This window comes from Sinocyclocheilus grahami, unplaced genomic scaffold, assembly GCF_001515645.1.
Source record: "Sinocyclocheilus grahami isolate Dianchi unplaced genomic scaffold, SAMN03320097.WGS_v1.1 scaffold7.1, whole genome shotgun sequence".
Taxonomy (NCBI): Eukaryota; Metazoa; Chordata; class Actinopteri; order Cypriniformes; family Cyprinidae; genus Sinocyclocheilus; species Sinocyclocheilus grahami.
Genome location: NW_015505186.1, coordinates 480,514 through 502,158, shown reverse-complemented (window position 1 = coordinate 502,158; position 21,645 = coordinate 480,514). Strand labels below are relative to the sequence as shown.

At 39.7% G+C, this 21,645-nt stretch overlaps 3 protein-coding genes across 5 annotated transcripts in view; all 3 read right to left on the bottom strand.

Annotated features, from left to right (window-relative positions):
* Nucleotides 1-5,923, bottom strand: part of LOC107589649 (uncharacterized protein C11orf63 homolog) — a 21,806-nt gene extending 15,883 nt beyond the window's left edge. Inside the window, exon 1 of the mRNA XM_016278156.1 lies at nt 5,548-5,923. Within this exon, the coding sequence (XP_016133642.1) occupies nt 5,548-5,906 (359 nt within the window). The 5' untranslated portion in view covers nt 5,907-5,923. The remainder of the gene's footprint in view (nt 1-5,547) is intronic.
* A 1,620-nt stretch (nt 5,924-7,543) lies between these two features.
* On the bottom strand, nt 7,544-20,993 carry hspa8 (heat shock protein 8). 3 transcript variants are annotated; one of them, XM_016276741.1, is made up of 9 exons: nt 20,988-20,993; nt 10,775-10,986; nt 10,319-10,524; nt 9,924-10,076; nt 9,141-9,696; nt 8,740-8,942; nt 8,437-8,635; nt 8,121-8,353; nt 7,815-8,009 (listed from the first exon to the last, which is right to left on the bottom strand). In XM_016276741.1, the coding sequence occupies exons 2-9, from the start codon at nt 10,977-10,979 to the stop codon at nt 7,815-7,817; spliced, it is 1,950 nt and encodes a 649-aa protein (XP_016132227.1). In that variant the 5' UTR covers nt 10,980-10,986; nt 20,988-20,993. The 3 variants fall into 3 exon arrangements, with proteins under 3 accessions (XP_016132233.1, XP_016132227.1, XP_016132218.1); XM_016276732.1 differs by lacking the exon at nt 20,988-20,993 and adding an exon at nt 15,080-15,175 and having other exon boundaries at nt 10,775-10,984; XM_016276747.1 differs by lacking the exon at nt 20,988-20,993 and having other exon boundaries at nt 7,544-8,009; nt 10,775-10,979.
* LOC107588605 (cytotoxic and regulatory T-cell molecule) lies at nt 16,443-21,069 on the bottom strand. Its single transcript, XM_016276760.1, has 12 exons — nt 21,018-21,069; nt 19,694-19,843; nt 19,420-19,572; nt 19,186-19,302; nt 18,666-18,824; nt 18,088-18,186; nt 17,629-17,709; nt 17,455-17,493; nt 17,265-17,336; nt 17,038-17,175; nt 16,847-16,933; nt 16,443-16,745 (listed from the first exon to the last, which is right to left on the bottom strand). Exons 1-12 carry the CDS (start codon nt 21,067-21,069, stop codon nt 16,585-16,587), a joined length of 1,308 nt encoding a protein of 435 aa, XP_016132246.1. The 3' UTR covers nt 16,443-16,584.
* Nucleotides 21,070-21,645: the final 576 nt, after the last annotated feature.

Genomic DNA, 21,645 nt, shown 5'->3' with positions numbered 1-21,645 from the left:
CGCTTCTGTGAACTGTGACAGCGGGCGAGGCGGACTGCACACCGTGAGGGATAACTCGCCATCGGGGGCGGGGAGTTTAATACCACGCGAGTGTGAGAGTGAGTAATGGGGGAGAGGGGAGTGAGAGGAAGAGAATTGCTTTGATATTGAGGTGAGTTTTGTATGTTTTTCGACTTTATTGCACTGCATAGTTGAACAGTCAAAACACAAACATGACAATTGCTCTCGCAGCCCGCAACAGGCAGGGGAGGCATGGTGAACACACACAGCAGAGCGAGTAGACTTTTTCAGTGGCTCGTCTTCAGCGCTGGGTGTAGATTTCCTCCTCCGAGAGACAGCATCAGGAACGCGGCTTTGATTCCGGTGCCGGTGGCCTGCTGTCTCTGTCAGGGCGGGGTCTCTGGCCCTTCGAGCCCTGACGCCGCTTCGGCCAAGGCTGTCTTGGTCTCACCACTGGCTCATGTTCTCGCCGAACAGTAGCAGAAGAGGAGCGGGAGCGCACAGTAGAGTTCACGCCGGTGCGCATTGGCAGGAAGTGGTTAATAGCCTTCGACTGTTTCTGCGCTTCAACAAAGCACTCCGTGAACGTATCTACCGCTGCACTGAAAAGACCTGAGGGATTCACGGGAGCGTCCAGAAGGGCCGTTTTTTTCTGAGTCCTTTAATTCGGTCAGAGTAAGCCACAGGTGATGATCTAGCACCACAAGATTCCCCATGTTGCGGCCGATCATTCAAGCTGTCACCACCATCGCTCTGAGGGCCAGATCCGTGGCGCGTCGGAGCTCTTTGAACACTTCAGGGACAGGCCCGTCCTCCTCCAGAGACTTGAGCAGCTTGGCCTGGTACACCTGGAGTATCGCCATCACGTGCAGTGCTGAAGCTGCTTGGCCTGCCACGGAGAAAGCCTTGCCGGCGAAGTTTGCAGTGGAGTAAACTAGTAAACCTAGTTCACCTATATGCACACGCCGGTGTTCTGGCGATTTGTGCTACCCTGTCAGATTTTGCTACCTCCCATTAAAACAGATGGTAGCATAATTCGATAGCGAAGAGACGCGTCGTTTCTCACTCTCCAGTTCGCCATGGCTGAAGGACAGATATGGGCAATGACAGCTTCTTCCACGGGGGGAAGTTTAACATACCCCACTTGGTCAGTGCCGGCCACAGAAGACAGGAGGGAGGATCCCGGGTTGTGCACTCAACTGGAGAGCGACACGTTCCATGACTTCGTTATCTCATCGTGCACCTCGGGGAAAAAGGGACCAGGCCTCCGCGGGGTGTCCTTTTGGCCGCGATCCGACTGAAGGTACCACTCATACAGAAGGCTTCTGGCCGGCTCGGCAGGAGGCGCTCACTCCAAACCGAGCTCATCAACTGCCTTGGACAGCACGCCAAGGAGCTCGACATCACTATGATGGAGGTCCCCTGCGTCACTGCCGTGGGGTGCAGTGTAATCCAGCAGGCTGTTAGACCACTCCTCTCTCGCAGACGCTGCCACCGAAATGGCATCATCCTCCTCTTCAGCACCCTCCAAGGCACCGAAGGAAACCACATCTTGAGCGATGGGGGAGGGGCGGAGAACAGCGGTCATGGAGTGCACTGGAAGGGGACCTGCAGCAGGGGAGTGAGGAGCGCGTGGGCACTGAGCCGGCACCTTCCTCCTTGACTCGAAAGAGGCTGCAGAGGAAGAGCGCGGCAGGGCTAGTTGGGCGAGTTCATCGCCTTGGACGATGGCCACATGGAGCTTGAGAGTCCGGAGGCTCATATCTCTGCAGTGGGGGCAGTCCGACCCCCCAAGTGCAGCCTCTGCGTGGGCGCGACCCAGGCAGAAGATGCAGGACTTGTGGCCATCAGAGAGTTCAATTGGCTCTGCGCAGGAGAGGCAATTGCGAGTCATCTTTGTTTACAAAGCTCACGGAACACAGCAGGGGAAGAGAAGGCGTATCCGCTGCAGCGTGTAGATTGCGGTGAGTAGTCTTGTTGATAGGCTTCTTGCTTCTCGAAGAAGGTTGGCTGAAGAAAAGATTCTGAATAAATGACGTACAAGCGCTGCTTTATATAGAGTGGGAGCCCCTCATATTTTGCGCGCTTGAACGCCATTGGCCAGTTTCACTGGCGTGATTCAATAAGGCTTCAGTAGTATTTGGAAGAAAGGGTAATTCCCATAGCAATGTAGAGTGACCGAATTCGGTCACTCTACATTCCCATAGCAATGTAGAGTGACCGAATTCGAAAGGGAACATCATTATGATCATAGACTGAATCGACCATACAGATGTTATTAGCTTGCACTCTGAACAGTTTCTGCTTGTGAACTGAAAAAAAGAAAGAACTTAATACATTCTTTAATTTTGTCATAACCGCCACACCTGAACTTTTGGAACTGGATGTGCTTGACAGATAGTTCATTATAAACAGACTTGGGATGTATGACAAATCTACAAAAGCCTTTAGGAGTCATAAGGATGTTGTATATTAAAATATAGCCCCGATTTGACAAACAACCACCTGCATTAACATTTAATGGGTAATGGGTAATTCCTTTTCATAATTTTTTAATCACTAAGAGATAGTTCAGCAAAACTTACTGTCATCATTTACTCAGCCTCATGTGGTTCAAAACTGGTATGACTTTTTTTTTCTTAAGAAGTTGTTTTGAAGAATGTAAAAAGCAGTTTTGGCTACTAGGCTATATGGACAAAAAAAAAGTACTAAGATGTTACTCAAAATATCTGCATTTGTGTTCCACAGAGGAAAAAGTAAAGTCATACAGGCAGGGCCGGCGTGATCTCAACTGCCGCTCTAGGCAAAACCCTACCGTGCCGCCCCCACTACGTTTCAAAGAACGTTAGTGAATGTTCTGGGAACGTTCCCTGTTAGCTGGGACATTCACAATTAAACACGATCTTTAAGATGCATGTGAAAGACTGGAGATTTTGTTTATTGGTACAACTGCATTAAAATAAAGCAGACACAGGGTGTTTTGTGATTATTCAATTTTTTTCCTACTGCAACATAAAAAAATTTTTTAATAAAAAATAACCACTAGTATAGCTGCAAAAGCAAATTAAGTGTATGTACAGGCCTGAAGTGGCCATGGGAAGATTTGGGAGAATTCCCGGTAAGCAGCTCGACAAACGTTGTTCAGGACAGGGAAAGCCCAATTCTCTGTTGTTCGTTTTCACTAAGAGACGTGCTCATACAGCCGAAATCCCTATTCGTAGTCAGGGTGTAATTTGAACAAGCTGGGTCAGGGTCCAGCACCTCCGAATTCCGATAACCTAATTTGGCGGAACCCCACCTCCTCCCACACCATTGAAAGATGTTCGTGTCAGGGTTATTATAGTTTTGCATTTTTAAATTCATTTTTATTTTAATATCGCTTTCAATTTATACTTTTATTGGTTTCATTAATAATTTTGTTAATTTTAGTTTAGTTTTTATTTAGTGAACAGATTTATAGCCTATTTAATTTTTATACATTTTAGTTTCAGTTTTAATTTTAGATTTAGTAATTAAAGTTTAGCAGAATTAACAGAACACTTCCAGAGCGCAGACCAAAGACATTTTAATTTAAGCTTATTGAGGCAAACCTCTAGCGACACAAAATTAAAACATGCTGAGATTGATTAGAAAACGATTATTTATTTTTGATTATTATTTTTAGTTAGGTGTTCAATAACTGCTGTTGGTTTAGTTTCGTTTTAGTTTTTCATTTATTTTGACATTTTTTATCTTTCTTTCTTTTGCCTTTTAGTTAAATACAGTTCTTAATACAACATATTTTACCGTTTAAACATGTATACAACATTGCAAAATATCTGCACTCATTACAAACACTGGGTTGTTGCGACTCTCCTGTCCCAGGAGTTGGGTTACACAAAAACTACCCAAACACGAAAAAAATGTTGCAATAAAATAACCATGATTTTTAGAGTAGGCTATATGTGCATACTATAAAAGCAACTGATGCAAGCTGGTAATCACTTAAGTGGGTCCACTAAATGATTGCGCGAATGCTACATTAACTCTCCATCCTCTGATCACTTGCCGGATCCGTCAACCGCTTTATTCCGGGACCTCGCAATTTACAAATTAAACTGTTCGTAGCATTATTAATGATAAAGGCTAAATATCTAGCCTACCTGCTAAAAAAAACAAAATACGGTTTTGGTCCAAAACCGTGTTTTTTTTGTTGTTGTTTTTTTTATGTATCCACCTGTCTCCCCCCAACGTTTTCTAGTAGGCTATAATCTTACCTTTCAGAAACGCGTGTTGGGCTTTAAAACTCATCAGACATCACCAGCAGCAAAAGTAATTCATGTCCGGATAGTTTTATTCATTTTGATGACATTTATGGAAGTAGATGAGGGTGGTTTGCATATGATATTGACGCCGCTCAGGTGGGGCACAGTCCGGGAGCGGCATTACTATGAAGCTAAGTTAATTTAGAGTTAGAATAACTAAGGGGTGATAACTTGTTGAGATGAGTGCAATAATTCCAAAGAATGCCCAAAACATAAACTAAAATCTCTGTCCTTTTTCCCGCCCTGACTCTGCTGCCGCCCGAGGCTTTATTAACACGTACACCCAGGGCCGTTTCTAGGCATAGGCGAGCTAGGCGGTCGCCTAGGGCGCCACCAGCTGAAGGGGCGCTAATGAGCACACGTACTGGCACTTTTAGCAGGGTTGTGATAAAGAGTGGCACGGTCACCCTGAAATATGACTGTCGCCCCCACTGGATCCCCCAACATCATATTTGTCAACCCCATCAGATGTCACCACCATAAGATTTTGTGTTCCAGTGATATATCAAAATACTTAAATGTGACTCTTAAATAAAAGCTTTATAAACAATAACATACTCGCTGTTTGTTGTGTTTGTTATAATACAGTAATTGACTGATTCAATGTATTTGATAGTTAAATTGACTACAAATTCAGGTTTTCGTCACCACCGTCAGATGTGTCAACCCGTCAGTTGAATATTTTGATAATATTTCATTATGATATTTTATATTTGTTGTGGAATTATTGGTCACATGTGAAAGTGTAATCTGTCTGCTAACAAGATAATGTGTTTTGAAATGTTAAAAACATCTTGAATGCTGTTAAAGATAAAGCTGAAATTATAGGGATTTCGCCTAGGGCGTCAAATTGGCTAGAAACGGCCCTGCGTACACCTACCCCAACCCTAAACCTACCCTTACAGTAGGATAAATACAGTGTTGGTAGCATAATCTCATAGGTAGCATTATTTGTCAGAACACCGGCCCTGCATACAGGTTTTGGGACGACATGGGGGTGAGTAGCCTAAATGATAACAGAATATTCATTTTTGGGTGAACTATCTTTTAAAAAGTGGCATATATTCAATGTTGCCTTGCAATTATTGTGAAGACATAAGACCGTCTATATATATATATTTTTTTTTTTTTAATTATTTTAAAGGAGACTGATGTCACTGACTGAAACGTCATGTCAATTACCGTTGGTAGCAGGAGTTATGCGTCTCATATATGGTTGGGAAATCGCCAACTGTTGTCTTACCTCAGTGGCTCATGTGGTCCTTTGACCTGTCTTGGGTTCAGATCTAGACTATCATAAACATCGAGATGCTCTGGTTCTTCACTGTCAGTCTTGGCATCATGTTGTTTGGGGTTCTCAACAGAGAGGAGGTCAATGCGCATCTGGAGCTCTCGCTGGTACTCCTCCTCTTGCACCAAACTCTCAGTATCTGACTCTAAGGAGTCCCACGTTAGCGATAAAGCGGGCACATTATTCCTTGGACCATCGTTAGAGTCATTGTTGATGCTGAATTTGACTTTAGTCTGTTCCAGCGCATCAGGCCCGTTGAGCTCGTGACGGCGTCGTTGCTCTGAGGCGATCGTTTTCATGGCTAATATCATAAAATCAGCATTAAGGAGTGGTGAAAACACATTTAAGTTGAATTTAGCTATGCGTCTACTTTAAATGTTAGATAGTTCACTCGGTTGTTGACTGACTTTTCAAATCAGCTGTGTATAACCCATGTCGTAATGTAGAAAAGGCACCTTAAACGCCGAAATAATGTAAATCGCTTCTACAAGCATTAAAACATTACCTCGTATAGAAATCCATTGATGTGCACCAGATTTAATGTTTATTTTTACCTGCTATCTACATCGAAAGATGAGACGTTCATTGTCAGGGAACATTTCGTTTGCTAAACTGTTGCCGTGGAAACATAGACGCCATGGCTGTCCACGCCTGCGCAGATCTTGCCCCTCTGTGACGGACACACACAGAAGCTTAGAACAGTTGCAGAATCACGTATTTTTGATAATTCTGTTGTTCAGTAACAATATCATATATTGTACGTAAATCAGGTGTACATATATAAGGGAAAAACTATTCGTCATGGAGCGTTGAAACGTTAAGTAACGTCATGACGTATAGTGCAGTAAAAAGCTTTTTATAATTTATAATTATAATTTTATATAATAAAAAGTTTTTTTTTATAACTTTTTGAAAGCAATTTTAACCATCCGTGGTTAGGTTTACATTAAAAATGATGAATTGCTGAAACCACGCCCACCTAGCGCACCGGTGGTGGCAGCAGCGCAAGGTACCCATCACTCAAGTGGCCACGCCTTTAATTATGCAGAACTTTAAAGCTTGATATAAATTTAAACGCATGACTTAAAAAATAAATTAATTAAAAAAAAAATTAATCACCCCCCTCACAGTTGTCATAAAGGGCAAAATTAGCTATATAGACCAAAATCTTTTTTTTTTTAACCAGGCTGTAAACATGTTTCTTTCTGCTGTAAAGTTGGGCATTAAAGCAATTTTAACCATCCGTGGTTAGGTTTACATTAAAAATGATGAATTGCTGAAACCACGCCCACCTAGCGCACCGGTGGTGGCAGCAGCGCAAGGTACCCATCACTCAAGTGGCCACGCCCTTAATTATGCAGAACTTTAAAGCTTGATATAATTTAAACGCATGACTTAAAAAATAAATTAATTTAAAAAAAAATTAATCACCCCCCTCACAGTTGTCATAAAGGGCAAAATTAGCTATATAGACCAAAATCTTTTTTTTTTTAACCAGGCTGTAAACATGTTTCTTTCTGCTGTAAAGTTGGGCATTTTAACATGGGGAGTCTTATCGGATTGACTCCCTTTTGCAGCCAGCCTCAGATTAAACCCTTATTTTATACGACCCAAGTCATTAAAGATAAAACGGCTAACACAAAAGGTAAGACTGATGCACTGGATAGAGAATTTCCTCAAAAGCATTTATGAGTTTCCTGTACCCTTATGACTATTGCCAAGAATTCACCAAGTTTATGGCCATTTTCTCGGTCAAAGACCTTTTAAATATTAAATACAGCACGATGGGACACTCATCTTTGATATTTAAAGGTTAATGAAAATTAAGTTTTTTTTTGGCTCAATTAAGAGTATTTCAGGTAAAAATACGAATTAAAAATGGGCAACGGAGGCGTTTAAAGACATAACACCAGACAGAGGCAGCATTGGGAATGTCACCATTTTATTAATTTACTTTAAAGCATTGAGGCAGTTGGAAAAGGCTTATGAAACTCACATTTCACAAGCCGATAAATAGGATGTGCAATCTATGTAGAAAATCTGTTCCCTGTGATCTGGAAATGTGATCCCTTAATCCCCCTTTTTTTAAATTGCAACAATCTCTCTGCAAGTTGAAGTCATCCAAAACTTAAGATAGTAAGAACAATTTTAGAGGAGTCCAACTACAGAGGGCAACAGTAAACATTGCTATGGAGGTAGCGCAGTGGCTTTGGAATGGCTTAGTCGACCTCCTCAATGGTTGGGCCGGAGGATCCACCTCCTGGAGCGGCGCCAGCTCCCGGGAAGCCACCAGGCATACCATCAGGCATTCCACCTGGCATGCCTCCAGCACTCTGGTACAGCTTGGTGATGATGGGGTTGCATACCTTCTCCACCTCCTTCTGCTGGTGCTCAAACTCTTCCTTCTCAGCAGTCTGGTTTAAACACAGATGTTGAGGTAATTTTGAGTTTGCCAGTGCAAGGTTAGAAAAAGTAATCCAAAAGCCACTTAATTAACCAAATGTCTCAACTAATAGCAAACTTACCTGGTTCTTGTCAAGCCAACTAATGACTTCATTGCACTTGTCAAGGATCTTCTGCTTGTCCTCATCACTGATTTTTCCCTTTAGTTTCTCATCCTCAACAGTGGACTTCATGTTGAAGGCATATGACTCCAGACCATTCTTGGAAGACACCTTGTCGCGCTGCACATCATCCTCAACCTTGTACTTCTCTGCCTCCTGCACCATGCGCTCAATGTCCTCCTTGCTGAGACGACCTGAAATGGACTTCCAGTTAACCTCTGAAGTGGCTGCCACAAAGTAATTAAATTTAGTTCAAGAGAACAGAGACAAGACTTACCCTTATCGTTGGTGATGGTGATTTTGTTCTCCTTGCCAGTGCTCTTATCAACAGCTGAAACATTCATGATGCCATTGGCATCAATGTCAAAGGTGACCTCAATCTGGGGAACACCGCGAGGTGCAGGGGGGATTCCAGTAAGCTCAAACTTGCCCAGCAAGTTGTTATCCTTGGTCATAGCACGCTCACCCTCATAGACCTGAGAAGGGATAATTAAAACAAGATAGCATCGTTAAAGATGATCCAAGGGGACTTTGGGTGGGATAAAAGACTAAACTCCTAACAGAAGCACCTGGCACCCACCTGAATGAGCACACCTGGCTGGTTGTCAGAATAGGTGGTGAAAGTCTGAGTCTGTTTGGTTGGGATAGTGGTATTACGCTTGATGAGGACCGTCATGACTCCACCAGCTGTCTCAATTCCAAGGGACAGAGGAGTGACATCTAGCAGCAGCAAGTCCTGAACATTCTCAGACTTGTCACCAGAGAGGATGGCAGCCTGAACGGCTGAAACAGAAGAGTGAGAAATAAGAACCGTGGGCAATTTGAGATGGCCAGATAGCAATGACAATAGTCGCTCAGACATCCAAGGAAGGTACTTGGGCCATCTTTGGTCTTTCAACCTCTGGTGGAAACTACGAATGGCAAGGAATCAACTTCATCATCGCGAACAACAAACCACAGGAATAAGACTCAGTCACCCACCTGCTCCGTAGGCCACAGCCTCATCGGGGTTGATGCTCTTATTAAGCTCCTTGCCGTTGAAGTAGTCTTGGAGCAGCTTCTGGATTTTGGGAATGCGAGTGGAGCCACCAACCAGGACAATGTCGTGGATCTGAGCCTTGTCCATCTTGGCATCACGAAGTGACTTCTCGACTGGGTCCAAGGTGCCACGGAAGAGGTCAGCATTGAGCTCCTCAAAACGGGCCCTGGTGATGGAGGTATAGAAATCGATACCCTCATAGAGGGAATCTATCTCAATACTGGCCTGAGTGCTGGAGGACAGGGTACGCTTCGCCCTCTCGCAGGCAGTGCGGAGACGGCGAACGGCTCTCTTGTTGTCGCTGATGTCCTTCTTGTGCTTGCGCTTGAACTCTGTGATGAAGTGGTTCACCATGCGATTGTCAAAGTCTTCCCCACCCAAGTGAGTGTCTCCAGCAGTAGATTTGACCTCGAAGATGCCATCCTCAATGGTGAGGATAGACACATCGAAAGTGCCACCACCAAGATCGAAGATGAGGACATTCCTCTCAGCACCAACCTGAAAAGCAGAAATAAGAGCAGAAATAAATATTTGCATGTACATTTATGAATTGTATAACACTCAAATTTCGCTCAGACATCCAAGGAAGGTGCTTGGGCCATCTTTGGTTTTTCAACCTCTGGTGGAAACTACGAATGGCAAGGAATCAACTTCATCATAGCGAAATATATATAAAAAGGGATATCACCAATTTTTAATGCTACTGACACGCAAGTTTTCCTAACCTTTTTGTCCAGACCGTAAGCAATAGCAGCAGCAGTTGGTTCATTGATGATACGCAGAACATTCAATCCAGAGATGGTTCCAGCATCCTTGGTGGCCTGTCGCTGAGAATCATTGAAGTAGGCAGGCACTGTGACAACAGCGTTGGAAACAGTCTGCAAAGAGTGCAAATTAGATCTCAACTGCCACTTGGAACTAAAGCCAACAATAATACAGTTTAACTACAGCATAGTGCATGTCGCTCAGACATCCAAGGAAGGTGCTTGGGCCATCTTTGGTTTTTCAACCTCTGGTGGAAACTACGAATGGCAAGGAATCAACTTCATCATAGCGAAGCATATCAAGTCAAAGGGGATTTCAATAGAGCCACCCCACAAACAGCTGAATGATCACTCACCTTTCCCAGGTAGGCCTCAGCGATTTCCTTCATCTTGGTGAGAACCATGGAGGAAATCTCTTCAGGGTAGAAAGACTTGGTCTCCCCCTTGTAGTCAACCTGGACCTTGGGACGGGTATTGTCATTGATGACATTAAAAGGCCAGTGCTTCATATCAGACTGAACAACGCCATCATCAAACCTGCGACCAATCAGACGCTTGGCATCTATTGGAGAGAGAGAGGAAAAAAAGAAAAAAAGAAAAAAAAAAAGTTATATAGAGGTTTGGAGAAGAAACCGGAGAGAAAAAAAAACAAAAACTAATAATGTCAAGATTTCGCTCAGACATCCAAGGAAGGTGCTTGGGCCATCTTTGGTTTTTCAACCTCTGGTGGAAACTACGAATGGCAAGGAATCAACTTAATCATAGCGAATCATTTTTGGAATGAAAATGAATTGTATTAAATAACCACTTACCAAAGACTGTGTTGGTGGGGTTCATGGCGACCTGGTTTTTTGCAGCATCTCCAATCAATCTCTCACTATCTGTGAAAGCTACATAGCTTGGAGTGGTCCTGTTTCCTTGGTCATTAGCAATGATTTCAACTTTTCCATGTTGGAAAACACCTACACAGGAGTAGGTGGTCCCGAGATCAATACCAACAGCTGGTCCCTTGGACATTGTCCCTCTAAAAAATAAAAAATTACATAAAAAAAAATAAATAAAGCGGCAAGCAGCGATTACCGGGGTCCAAGCACTTTAAAGCCTTTATGGTGGTATGCTTTTAGAGTCTAGGCCAACCTGGATGTATGGCTGACAGTAAAACATCCAAAATGGAGAATAGGCTCACAGACACGCACACTGAAATTAAAATTATAACTAGTATATTAACTCAATAAGCATGCTAACACACACGCATACATGCACATTTTGTTGCAGATATAGATATTTGAAATAAGTGATGGGTGACGAAACTTATTGAAAGTCTTCAAGAGTGTCATTTTCAGGTTTCACTGTAATCATAATCTGGCATAATAGTAAAAACTGATGTCTACGAACAAAATTGTAAACTTTGACAGTGACTGATTTTAAATGTTATAACAGTGAGTTTGTAATGTGTAAGCATGATTCCATAAGCAAACCTATGAACAGTACCGTTTTAGTGCGTTTAATGAGCCCATTAGTGGTCTTTCACTGCCATCTAGTGGTTATAATTGCAATCACACAGTAGTGTTTTTAACCTTTATAACTATCATGGTGTTATTTTTTGCACAATCTCTCTTAAATGTTTCATGCTTTAGAATGAAATGATGCATCATTTTACACAGTTTTGAGAAGTTGTGGGCTTTCTTTTAGAATTTATAGGCCTTTGGGTACACTACGTATAGAACATTATAAACTGACGGGTTTATAGTTGTCAATGCAAATGTTCAACTTGTTTTTCTTTTTGATAATTGACCTAGAGAATAGTACTGTGCTGATTTTATTGATTAAGAGTTAAAAACCGAGGACTAGTTCACAAGAGTAGTTTTTTTTAATAATCTCAAATACTTAAAGAACAGTTAGATTGACAGCAGTGATCCTAGATGCAAAGTTGTTCAGAATGAGGAAACCCATCATATGATATGGAGATAGTGAATATATGAACATTTTATTGCAATTTGAGGCATTTACTATAGAAATACTGTGTTTTTGAGGCCGTTTAACTGTAATAGCACCACCTATGGTCTGATCTCTATGAAACTTTGCGTGCGTGTTAAGTGGCTTCTGTCACATGTTTTCACCAAGTTTCGTAAAGTTTTGGGTTTTTGTTTAGGTTTTATAGGCTTTTGGGTATTTGGCCACATCCCTTTTTAAAATGACCCGTTATAGCTAACCAAAGGACAATTTTTTTATTTTTTATTAAATGAATTGTTTTGAATTATTGATCTAGAGCAGGGGTGCCCAACCCTGCTCCTGGCGATCAACTGTCCTGCAAAGTTTAGCTCCAACTCTAATCAAACACACCTGCCTTTCGATCTATTTTTTTATTTTTTATTAAATGAATTGTTTTGAATTATTGATCTAGAGCAGGGTTGGGCATCCCTGATCTAGAGCAGGTGTGGGCAAACTTGGCCCTTCCAGGCTACTTTACTTTAGGGTTTAGTTCCAACCCTAATCAAACACACCTGAACCAGCTAATAATGGTCTTCGAGACTACAGGCAGGTGAGTTTTATCAGGGTTGGATCAAATCTCTGCAGGAAAGTGGCCTGGAAGGTCCAAGTTTGCCCAATCACTGATCTAGAGAGTCCAGAGAATATTACTACAGTGGTTTGATCGAGATTGAGCGAAAAACCTAGGACTAGTTCGCAAAATTAGGTGACAGTCGATCGCCAGGAGCAGGGTTGGGCATCCCTGATCTAGAGCAGGTGTGGGCAAACTTGGCCCTTCCAGGCTACTTTACTTTAGGGTTTAGTTCCAACCCTAATCAAACACACCTGAACCAGCTAATAATGGTCTTCGAGACTACAGGCAGGTGAGTTTTATCAGGGTTGGATCAAATCTCTGCAGGAAAGTGGCCTGGAAGGTCCAAGTTTGCCCAATCACTGATCTAGAGAGTCCAGAGAATATTACTACAGTGGTTTGAGAGAAAAACCTAGGACTAGTTTGCAAAAGTAGTTTTTTTTTTTGCCATAATTGAGAATATTTAAATGAACGATTTGATTGACCGCACTAGTCCCAGAGGCAAAGTTTTCAGAATGAGGAGATCTATCATATGATAAGACCTTGTGTTTTGTAATACATGAACATGTTCTACAATTTTAGGTAATTTCATACAAATATTGTATTGGAGGCCTTCTCAATTGTTATAGCGCCACCTATGGTCCGATCTCCATGAAACTTTGCATGATTGTTATGAGTCATCTGACATGTTTTCACCAAGTTTAGTAAAGTTTTGAGTTTTACAGGCTTTTGGGTATAATTTGGCCACGCCCCTTTTCTAAATGACCCTATTACAGGTAACCGAAGGACTAAAATTTAGAGTCCAGAGAATTGCGCTGCAGTAGTTTGATCGAGATCAAGCAAAAAAAAACCTAGGACTAGTTAACAAAAGTAGGTTTTTAACAATGGAGAATACTTAATGAACGATTTGATTGACAGCAATGGTTCTTGAGGCAAAGTTGAGATCTAGCAAATGATATGCATATCGTGTGGATGTGAAGATCAGCTTGAAGATCTCAGTCCATTCAGAAGTTATAGCCATTTTAGTGAAAGTAGCCCCACCCCTAATGGATAACAGGTGGAACCGTGAGTCAAAAGTTTACTTTTTTTGGTAATTATTGATACTCGCTGTCCAGAGAATATTTCTGCAGTGTATTACAGGTAACCGAAGGACTAAAATTTAGAGTCCAGAGAATTGCGCTGCAGTAGTTTGATCGAGATCAAGCAAAAAAAAACCTAGGACTAGTTAACAAAAGTAGGTTTTTAACAATGGAGAATACTTAATGAACGATTTGATTGACAGCAATGGTTCTTGAGGCAAAGTTGAGATCTAGCAAATGATATGCATATCGTGTGGATGTGAAGATCAGCTTGAAGATCTCAGTCCATTCAGAAGTTATAGCCATTTTAGTGAAAGTAGCCCCACCCCTAATGGATAACAGGTGGAACCATGAGTCAAAAGTTTTTACTTTTTTTGGTAATTATTGATACTCGCTGTCCAGAGAATATTTCTGCAGTGTTTGTTCCGACCGGGCGAAAAACCTAGGACTAGCTAGCAAAAGTAGGTTTTGAATTTACTTCAAAATGGCAGGAAAACCAGACCTCAGAGCAAATCTGACTTTATACACTTTTCTTCGTTTTGACCCAAGGATTCCAAAAGTATAAAAGTTTTAAGTCTGACAAACAGTCCAGGAGTTATGAGCGAGCATGACCACTACTATCTTATAAAGTTTAAGCTCTCCAGGCCTTACGGTTTGATCTGCAAGATCAGTTTTAACAGAATAATAATAAAAATGCTAACAAATACAATAGGGTTTCAGCACTACGTGCTTGAACCCCTAAAAAAAAAAAACACACACAACACAAACTTTAATTGAACCCTGGCAAACAAAAGGAAAGCAATCAGGATCTCTTTCGTTAACTAGCTAACATGCTGTTGTGAGACCACACAACACCAAGTCTGGGAGCACACGCGGAAACGCGTCAGACCACGTGGTTCGAGCTTCTAGAAGATTCTATGGTCAAAAAACGGAATTCAAAAAAATCACACGGGTCAAAACCGGTCTTAAATTCAACTTTTATACACTTTCATGTTATTGTGCTAAATGTGTCTGTGTACAATTTAAAAAGAGTGATATAAGCAGTATTACGCGACCAAGAAAAACTGATCAACGCTAAAGGTCGGGTGAGGAGCTTGATCATATTTATTTACACGAGGTGCCGGTTGCGGTTTAAGTTTAACGTATTGTTCTCGCAGGCATTTTGATTGTAGTAACGTTAACTAGAATACGAAACTTAATCTTTCAGGGTCTTTCGACAAAAGACTCGACAAAAAAAAAAAAAACTTATGCAAGTGAAACAACTTTTAATGTTATTCAATACAATAAATATCTATAACGGAATCATTAATCGTTCAGCACATCCGGAAAATATTCCAAATATTCATAAACTAAAAATTAAATTGAGCTCTCTTTGCATTTCATAAAGCAGTGATATACTACATGCAATCAGAGAAGCAGATATTTAATATAAGATTGTAAAGCCAACATAACCAAAAAAGACAGAACAAACAACTTACCAAGCTGGAGATAACCAAGATGAGTGAATATGCCGGTTTGAAAGCTGGACTGGCGACAAACTGCCTCGCCTTGCTTAGAAGAGAGAACGGCCGAACGTTCTAGAACACTATATATTGCCGGTAGCCGAGCCAATAAGATTTCAGATGACTCAACTTCAACTCGTAAGAACCTATGTAAAACCGGAATGTTTCATTTAGCCACGCCCATTGTGGGAAGAAGCAAGGATATAACTGGTTGAAAAAAAATCCAGACCATCCCCCTCAGCTTTGCCGCAACCGCTGTTAATGCGGAACGGTGTCCTGCACATGTGAATGAATGAAATCAGCTTTCACATTCACTGGGAGTGCATCGATGATACAGCAAAACAGTGAATAGCAATCATTACTTGAAAGAAATACCATTAGTAATACAGATTAGGATAGAGTAGGATATATATATATATATATATATATTTTTTTACAATACGTATAAAGCAAATGTTTGAATTTAATAATGGTTTTAGAATAAGGCGATGATACTCTGCTCCATTGTGCAACATTAAGGGCTTTGTTGAAGCACGAGGAGCTTATCACGCAGCGCCGGTGTTCCAACAAATGATGCTAACTTCACCAATCAGATTATTCTACCAACACTGTATTTTTAATATTGTAAGGTTAGGTTTAGGGTAGGCTGAAACCTTTGGGGCAGAGTATTTTTTCAATTTTTATATATATATAATTTATCCTGTTATGGAGGAAGGAAACAGGAAGATAAACGAAATTCGTAAGTAAAGGAAAGAGAAGAAGAACCAGGAACCAGGAAATAAACTATGATGGTTGCACAAACGCCCAGAAGGTGGCGATATGCATTCAGAATACGATACGAATCGCCCAAAAATAAGGAAGTAGAAAATGTGTCCACAACAAGTCACTTAAGACATAGGTCATTTAGTAAGTGTTTAAAGCTTAAATACGTTCATATTTAAAGAACATATGCGTTTTCGTTAAACACAAAACAATATTGAAGTGACATCCAAAAAGTGAGCTTGGTTTAAGTCTTATTTAACTTTTTTTTCATTCCTTAGAAGAATCGCCAAGCATAACATCCACACGTTACATAAAATAGTTTATTTAATTTTCTGCACTATTTATAAAAAAGGCATTCTGACTTTTGAATGTCAGAAGGCCAACCCTTGATAACAGGGAAAGCAGCAACCATTTCAGGTTAAAAAGACATTTTTAATATAATGATGAAATGCCATGGCAGTCTATTCCAGTTTTATCAAGGGAACATTTTAAAGTTATCAACACATTACAATAAAGCACACGTTATAATAAAACACTTCTTTACATTCAGTATAAAAATAATGTAAACCAGCAACGACTGAAAAGTAAAAACAGTACATACAGTATATACAAAAATTGGTAGCTATATTCTTCATCTTTTAGTGAGCACCATTGTTCATAACAGAACTGCAAAATCAGTTCAGTCTTTTATGAGGATTCAGAACCTGCTGAATTCTCCTCTAAAGTTCAGTCTCCTTGACACAAGCTCTGTCAAGTTTGTTACAAGCTTCTGTTGAATTGTCTTGTGTTTCAGTGATCACATCTACTGTAGCTACTGAATTTGCTGTATTCTGTGGAGTTTCTTCCACTTTGTATTCTGTGAAATTTGAGTTCCAAAAACCTAGACAGAAAATCAAGAGAAACACAACATTTTAATAGTTTGAAAAGACACAACAGCTTGTATGCTTGATCTACCAGATTAGGTGGTTTAAGCAGTTATACCTTGTCTTCTCCTTTGCTGGGCCTGCTTTTCTTCATGACTGGATTTTGATTTGCTGCTTTCCACAGACTGGTCTGATTCTTCATTCTCTGTTATAACAACAGATTCAAATTGAATCCAGAATTCAATCTCACCCAGCCTCTAGAATATAATTGAAACTTAAAGCATAAATATATAAATAATCTTAAATTACCTTTTTTCCAGGCTATATGTGCCCTTCGCAGTTTGATCACAAAGAAGATGACTACAATAAGCAAACATATAACAAGGCATGTGACCAGCAGGATCAGCCAGTGTGAGCTTTCCTTCAGATCATGTTGTTTGCCAAAACCTGCAAATACACAAAGTAATACTGCAATCAGTAATTCACGTCCTTTACATGTTGCTTTGGTTTTCATATATGAAGCATGAGCTTCACACCTTGTGAGTTGGTGGCATTTTTGGTCAGGAATTCATCAGGTGAGTTTGATTCCGAAGAGTTTATGTTGTGTGCTGAAATGCAAAGATAGATCTGAGATCAACTTCACTACATAGAATAAGATAGATTAATGATATATTATGTTCAGTATGTTATGTTACATATTAAACAATGAAATTTAATAACACTTACTTATCAAGCTTATATCTATTGCTGTGGAATGTTCCTCTACTAAAAGAGATCACAAAGCAAATCAATTACTCACAGAGAACAAAAACTGAAATTGTCTTATAAAAACAATTTCTAACTTTTAGGTGAAATGGAAATATTGTTTCAGTATTTTGTCATGCATAGTTGCATATTTACCTTGCATGCTGTTTGAGGTAGTGACGTCTTCTGTTGGGAACACTTCAGTACTTTCTGAAATTGATGACAGTTCCATGTGTGCTGTAATCAGATGGTATATTTGTTAAACAGTTGTTAAGATATCAAATGTAAAAGAAAAGATAAGCAGAATGACCATGAACGAGAAAAAAAACTAAAATGTCTTTAAATGACTGTGTGCAGTATTCACAAGCTACCAGAAGATAGAGGCAGAGAGATATAAAGAGCAAAAGCAATTTCCATTCTGTGGTTTTATGTGAAGATATGAGATATTTATATCTCACAAAAGGGGTTCTGCTTTCATTTCTATGTGAGTTATATTTAAAGTATTCTGTCATGCTCAGACTTTTTTGAAATACCTAGTTTATTTAGTGTAACTGGTGAGGCCATTCAAAAATGAAGTGACCTATCCTAATACATGAAATGAAGAGAAACACTCACCTGTACTGCTAATGGCAGGAGCAGAAGTGGCTGTGATCATTGTGTCAGTTTTTAGCTCATCTCTAGTACTGGAGTACCTTGTCGTGGAGGCTGTAACAGCTATGTAAAAAAACAATAAAAACATTCAATTACTCAGAAACCCCATCAGAAAACTGTTTGACTGTTTACTTATCAGAATCTGACTTGGTGTTTGTTATATTGCACATATATAGTGCATCTATTCTGGATGGGGAACACAGCTGTTTTTGTTCAAAGAAATAGTTGACTTCCCTGACATCATGTGATTGACCACTCTAATGAGAACCACACATTCACTTAAATAGGAAACTACCAAATACTGCAAAATGTAGATGAGCTTTCCCTGTGCAGCACAGCCAGACAAAATCCCTGAATCTTTTGGTTCCCTTTTCTGATACTGGCTAATGTCATTTATGCCAAATTGCCACTGTTTTTGGTCACATATTTGGAACATCAGTGGTGGTGTTGGTGAGATGGGCGCAAATATGAATTCTAGTTAGTGGTCTCTGCTATTCCTGCAATTGATTATATGTAGTTGCCTACTATTTATGTATACTTACAGTGATTTTCAATAGTGATGAAATTTATCAGTTGTTTTGGGAGAGCGGTATGTTTTGCTAGGCACTTCACCGTTGCTGTCCTGATATGAGTTTTGACTGTTAAGATGCTAACTGCAAGTGCCCTGTTGGATCTTTCCTCCCGCAAGGTATTGGGTAGAGCTGTTAGGACAAAACAGGGTGTGTATGTTTATTTATCCATGATTTATTATTCATATAGTCTGAGAAACACCCTATTGAGAGTACTATTGTTTGCATTTGTCCTTAGCTGACCTATTTCAGAATATCATGGTTCCTCTATTTTCACAAGGTATTCGTTTCTTAGTGAGAGAAATGTCAGAAGTCATGGGAATTTGTTTGTCAGTGATATTTTTTTCATTTTTGAAAGAATTCTTTTATGCTCGTCAAGCATTTATCTGATGAAAAATCTTACTGACTCCAAACACACACACACACACACACATATATATATATATAAGTGCCCCCTAACTGTCTGCCCACTCAGACACTTCTTGTAACTTACCTTCGATTTCAACCCCACTGATTACCCATGAGAGTTCAGGTGGGTGGCCATTCGCTTCTGCGGAACACTTGATGATTGTTTTATCTTTATACTCGGACATTTCTATTTTTGGCATTCCTGTGATCCGATCAAAAAGAGTTGAATTACATATTCCATTATTCATCCGCAAATCTTTAATAGTCCTATTTTATGGATGTTTTCAGAAAAGATGAGAAATAAAATATTTATACGTACCCAATACTTTAACTTTGAATCTTTTTGTAATGACTGTATTGTCATATAGTAGACATTTATAAAGCCCTTCATCATTTAAGGTAATGTTGGACAGGTGAAATGTATATTCAGAGTTGTTTAAAGTAAAAATGCTGCTTCTTGGGTCTCTTAGCGCTGTAGGGGAACATGAAATACATTTTTAGTGTTAATCAGATACAATAAAGAGGAAATGTAAAAGTGTTTGAAATACATTCTTCAGTGGTTCTCATACAATACACAGTGTTCTCGGCTTCACCTTTTTCGTTGTTAAAGAAAAAAAGATGGCCTTGTGGATTTCTCCACTCCATGTGTCCATCCTCACTGAAGTTTTTTCGAGGACATTTCAATACCAGTGTTTCTCCTTCTGCTACTGTAAGATACTTTGTTGCCAGACATTCTCTTATGCCTGTTCAGAATGAAAAGAAGTCAGAATAATCGTGTTTTAGTAAAGCTTCAACAACCTAAAACATAAATAATGAATGCTAAATGCACTCAAGTGTAGGCTAGTTGAATGGAAGAACAGTAGGTTGATAGGGGGGCAGATAAGACCACAGACATCCTACACTCTGCTCTGACTCATTTGTGTTTTCTCACTGCTTTCAGGTGCTGCAGCTGAACTGAGAGGGGGCTACACTTTGCAATCGAGAGAAAAAGTGACTGCTGTAAGTGGTCTTATTTTCTTGTGTGGTTCGATCTTGCAGCGAGAGAAAACTTGCCACTGTGACACATAAAGCGACATTCTCACACTGGAACAGGAAACCGTGGTGTTAAAATGTTACTCACAGAGTTGTACACATATAAAACAGATGTAGTTCTAAATCAGGCTTCATGGAGGTGTGATGTTTTTAGTCATATGTAAAAATGCTAATTGCCTAATGTGAATTTGTATGTGGGAGTAACAGTACAGTAAAACTCATTATAGTAAATAATAAAACTATTTCATAAAATAATGTAAATTATTAAAAATTTTGAAATATGTGCAAAATGTTCACTGCTACTGACAATTATTGAAAAACTTAACATCATCTGCTGTGTTGATACTGTGTGCATCTTTGCAAAAATATTTTCCTGTTTCTAAAACAACAAGGTGAGCAAACTTACATGGAAAAAAATGGCAACCTAAAAATGGTGATATCTAAATGAACTGGTTTTAAGTCAAACCAACTATTAAATATCACTGAATCAACCTATATACATTTATTTATATCAGCAAAACTACATTTTATAAGTTATATAAGGTATAAATAGCTCTTTGAGGGAACAGCTGCAGGTTACCACTTTAGTTTATGCACAGCATATAAACTAAAGTTATATCATTCAACCAATCCAATAAGAATAACAAAATGAGTTAAGAAAATGTTCAAATCATGTAAAAAAATCTATCATACATATCATGCAATAAAGCATTTAATGCGCTGACATACATCTGAAACCTTCTCTTACGATGTAACCTACATACACATGAAAACTAACTTGAAGGCAACAGATAAATACGTACACTAACTAGTCAACCACAACGCTACTTTAAAAGTCAGAGATGTATCCAAAACGGTTGTAAATAAGAAATAAGTTTGTCTTACCTCCTACGATCAACATCAAAGTGTGAATAACTAAGACTGTTTTGATCTCCATACTGCACACTCTTGAATCTGAAGCTCACTTCCTCTGCTAGACTCTTTTAAAGAGAGCGGCTTCCATGACATCATGAAATGTCATGGTCTTTTCCCCTGTGCAAATTTATCTGTGAAGTTTCAGGGGCATTTCGGACAGTGGTTGGTTCTCTTTTAGCAAATTTACACTCGCCACCTTTTGACCTATTAAGTTCTCATCTATTTAATCAAATGATGTGTCTAATTCAGACTTCAGTTCTGACTGGCATCAGTTTTCCTATTAAGTCCACTGTATATGGATGCTGTATAATATATATGCTGTAAAATATAATATAATATAATAATATATCATTCTTATAAGACTATATGTTTCTTTCAAAAACGAACTTGTAGGCAGTTTCAAAAGTCTACTGAAGTTTCAATGTAATAACTCTCCTCCTACAGTTGATGAATATATAACCTTCCTCCAGTTGCAATGAATCATCCCGTATCTAATTTAACCCTGGCAATAAGGATTTTTAAGAATTAAAAATATATATTTTTTAATCAAACAAAGAAACCATTCTATTTACTGATATTGCTTTTATATTTATTTATG

Coding starts and splice junctions, on each gene's coding strand:
- LOC107588605 (XM_016276760.1), bottom strand. CDS start 21,069: ATGGAGATCAAAACAGTCTTAGTTATTCACACTTTGATGTTGATCGTA. Junction 18,187..18,665: donor CATCACTATTGAAAATCACT/GTAAGTATACAT, acceptor TTTTTTACATAG/CTGTTACAGCCTCCACGACA. Junction 16,746..16,846: donor CCAGCAAAGGAGAAGACAAG/GTATAACTGCTT, acceptor TTTTCTGTCTAG/GTTTTTGGAACTCAAATTTC.
- hspa8 (XM_016276741.1), bottom strand. CDS start 10,979: ATGTCCAAGGGACCAGCTGTTGGTATTGATCTCGGGACCACCTACTCC. Junction 8,943..9,140: donor GGCTGTGGCCTACGGAGCAG/GTGGGTGACTGA, acceptor CTTCTGTTTCAG/CCGTTCAGGCTGCCATCCTC. Junction 8,354..8,436: donor CACCATCACCAACGATAAGG/GTAAGTCTTGTC, acceptor AGTCCATTTCAG/GTCGTCTCAGCAAGGAGGAC.